Raw genomic sequence first — 3,153 nt, forward strand, 5'->3', positions numbered from 1 at the left:
CTATGGATCAGCCAAATCTAAATATGAGACAGCGTCGATGGTTAGATATGGTGAATGATTACAACTGTGAGATTCTCTACAACCCTGGGAAGGCCAATATCATGGCCGATGCGCTTAATCTATCATTGAGATTTTTTGTTATACTCTTGGGATTTAATTTCATATTCATCGTGTTGGTGATCTGAACAAAAGTTCCTTAAAGTAATATGTTATCTTTCAAAGTAAATAAGAAAACAAAGATCTGGAATTTTCTGGCTCTCGTTACCGAATCAATGACAAAACAACTTACATCTTATATAAACAAATAGGCAACAATACAAAACTAGACAACTAATCCACTCTCAACAAACTATTAACTAAATTTTAACTAAATTACAATATTGCCCTTCGTGTATAAATTACAAAGATGACCTTGTTTTTCATTAATGCATACAAAATTGACACAAAGTTCATTTGTTCTTTATATATTATTATTATTATCATTTTCGATAACTGTTTTATATATCAGTAAACTGTTTTGATCAATGTGACTTAAAGTGTTAATATTATGACTTTGTAAAGACTTTTGACTTCAAACAAAATAAAAGTTTTATAATAACGCAATAACGCATACATTCATTGAAAATACTCATGCTTTTCATATATCCGCATGTAGATATATATCAGAATCCAAAACCAAGTTATTTTAACATACATTAATGACCAAACATAATTTTATTGATCCCTTCATATAATCGGGAAACTAATATAAAGTAGGAGGCCTTCAAGGGCACATAGGTCTTCCAGCGAGTGTTTTCATATCAGTGTAGCATGGACCACACATCTCTCTATTTCCATATTGTCCAGGTGGAACACAATTGCAACGATGACAACACGCCATGCAACTTCGGTGGCATCTTTCTTGCTTCGCGTCTAACTCGCACCTTAACTCGCATGATGAAAAACATTCTACAAGATATGATTACAGATTATTAAACATATGTTTTGTAGCTCGTGATTGAATGAGAATGTTAGTCGTTAATTATACCAGTACCTTCTGAATTTAATGGTGGCTTGCTGCCCATCGGTGGAGCATCGTTGCAAGGTGGTGGTGGTGTGGGGATAGGCGTGACAGGGTAATATGGAGGAATACTTGGTGAAGGACTTATATATGGAGGGATGATAGGTGAAATGGGAGATGGCGGAGTGATTGGTGGTGGGAGAAAGGGCGGTGGTGTCTTGGGTGGATTCGGAGATGGTGGAGTGATCGGCGGTGGGACAATGGGTGGTGGCGTCTTGGGTGAATCGGGAGATGGTGGAGTTGAATTAGTAGGCGGTGGGGGTGGGGTGCTACAAGGTGGCGACTGTGGCGTAGCGGGAGGTGGAGTGTTGATTGGATATGGAGATGGTGCGGGTGGTGGCGTCACTGGAGTAGGTGGAATTAGGGGTGAATATGGAGGCGGTGGAGATGTCGGTGTTGTCGGAGATATTGGTGCTATACCAGGAGCCGGTGTAGGAGAAGGTGGATACGGAAACGGTGGAACTGTGGGTGGTGTAACTGGAGATGTCGGTGGGGCTACACCTGGAGGAGCTGGTGTAGGAGACGGTGAAGGGTTGGGTGCATATGGAGGCGGTGGTATCACCGGAAATGTTGGTGGAACACCAGGTGGCATCTTGGGTGATGGTGGAATTGCCGGTGTCCCTGGAGGTGGTGGAGATCCTGGTTTATAAGGAGGTGGAGTGTTTATATATGGTGGAACTGTCGGTGGTTTCACCGGTGAAGGTTGTGGTGCTACACCAGGTGGGTTAGATGGTGGAGTGGTGGGTGGATACGGAAGAGGTAAAGATGGCGGTGGTGGAGTTGTGTTAGGTGGGCAGGCTGACACCGGTGGCGGAGGGGTGGGTGGATAAGACGGTGATGGAGCAGGTATAGGTACAGGTGGGTTTGGATTCGGTGGTGGAGGTGGATAAACTGGCGGAGATACGGTGGGTGATGGTGGAGGTGTGTTGTCACATTCTGGGTAGACGGCGGGTGGCGATGTTGGTGGCAATGGGAGTGGTATGACAAGTGGGGAAGCAAAACCAAAATGCGTAACCTATAATACACAAATTAAAAAACTAATGATACATTAAATAAACAATCATTTAAAATGCTAAAAGTTTGTATAATTAAGGTTAGACATGTTTGCATATTTAATTTAAATATAAACTAAATATGCGTAATGTACAAACATCCATGCATATGTTACAACCAAACAGAGCATATGTATGTAATATAACAGAAAATTGAAAATAAGCAATCGTGAAGTAATTGATATAACTATAATAATGCTAGTATGCAATGACATATGTTTTTTGCCAAATCTATGAAATTACAAAATATAAAAAACAAAAATATTATTATTTTATCTAATTTGCCCGATTATGACAATTCATCATTGTTTTAGTATACCTTGCAATTAATTTTATACATTGTGCATGAAATTTGTCCATTGTTTAGTGAATTTACATCAATACTCATTGAATGAAATATCCAAACGTGATTTAACAATCTCATATCCGTATGAACATTTACTTTAGAAACTTAAAATATGTACATTATGCATAATAATGTTTATGTTATGCTAATGAAACCTAACAAAACTTGCCAATGGTGAAAATGCATTGAAGCTTGTATGTTATGCAAATGAAAGTTATACATTATAAAATTAGTACATAATCAATTGATGAAAATGCAAAATGTACAAGATTAAAGAGGGTAAAAGAAACTTACAGAAGTTGCAACCAAGAGAAAAGAGGCCAAAAGGAAGCAATGAGACTCCATGGCTATGAAAGTAATGAATAAGTGAAGATTTGGATGATTCGAATGAAGGTGATTTCGTTATGTATATATACAAGAAAAAAAGCCAGTAAAAAGCTTTTACTATGGCTATAAATGGTTACAACTTCAAAAAAGTATGAAATTTCAAGTTTTTTTGCTTTTAGACTCCCATACCCTTTAAGATGTGAATTTTGTTTATTTGATAGAAACAATATTATGAGAGCTTGACATTAGATCATTAAAATTGTCATACATTTAGAGGATAATGATTGCATAGAATTTATGTAGTAAACATTTGGATATAAATATTGAGGAAAAAGCTCCTTCTGTTAATTAGAGTGAATTATTCCTTC

General features: G+C 37.7%; 1 protein-coding gene across 1 annotated transcript; it reads right to left on the bottom strand.

Annotated features, from left to right (window-relative positions):
• Nucleotides 1–587: 587 nt before the first annotated feature.
• Nucleotides 588–2,845, bottom strand: LOC145043881 (uncharacterized). Its single transcript, XM_078992653.1, has 3 exons — nt 2,753–2,845; nt 1,034–2,075; nt 588–948 (listed from the first exon to the last, which is right to left on the bottom strand). The coding sequence occupies exons 1-3, from the start codon at nt 2,801–2,803 to the stop codon at nt 764–766; spliced, it is 1,278 nt and encodes a 425-aa protein (XP_078848779.1). The 5' UTR covers nt 2,804–2,845; the 3' UTR covers nt 588–763.
• Between the last annotated feature and the right edge of the window lie 308 nt (nt 2,846–3,153).

This window comes from Lactuca saligna, chromosome 4 (assembly GCF_052625555.1).
Source record: "Lactuca saligna cultivar CGN05327 chromosome 4, ASM5262555v1, whole genome shotgun sequence".
Taxonomy (NCBI): domain Eukaryota; kingdom Viridiplantae; phylum Streptophyta; class Magnoliopsida; order Asterales; family Asteraceae; genus Lactuca; species Lactuca saligna.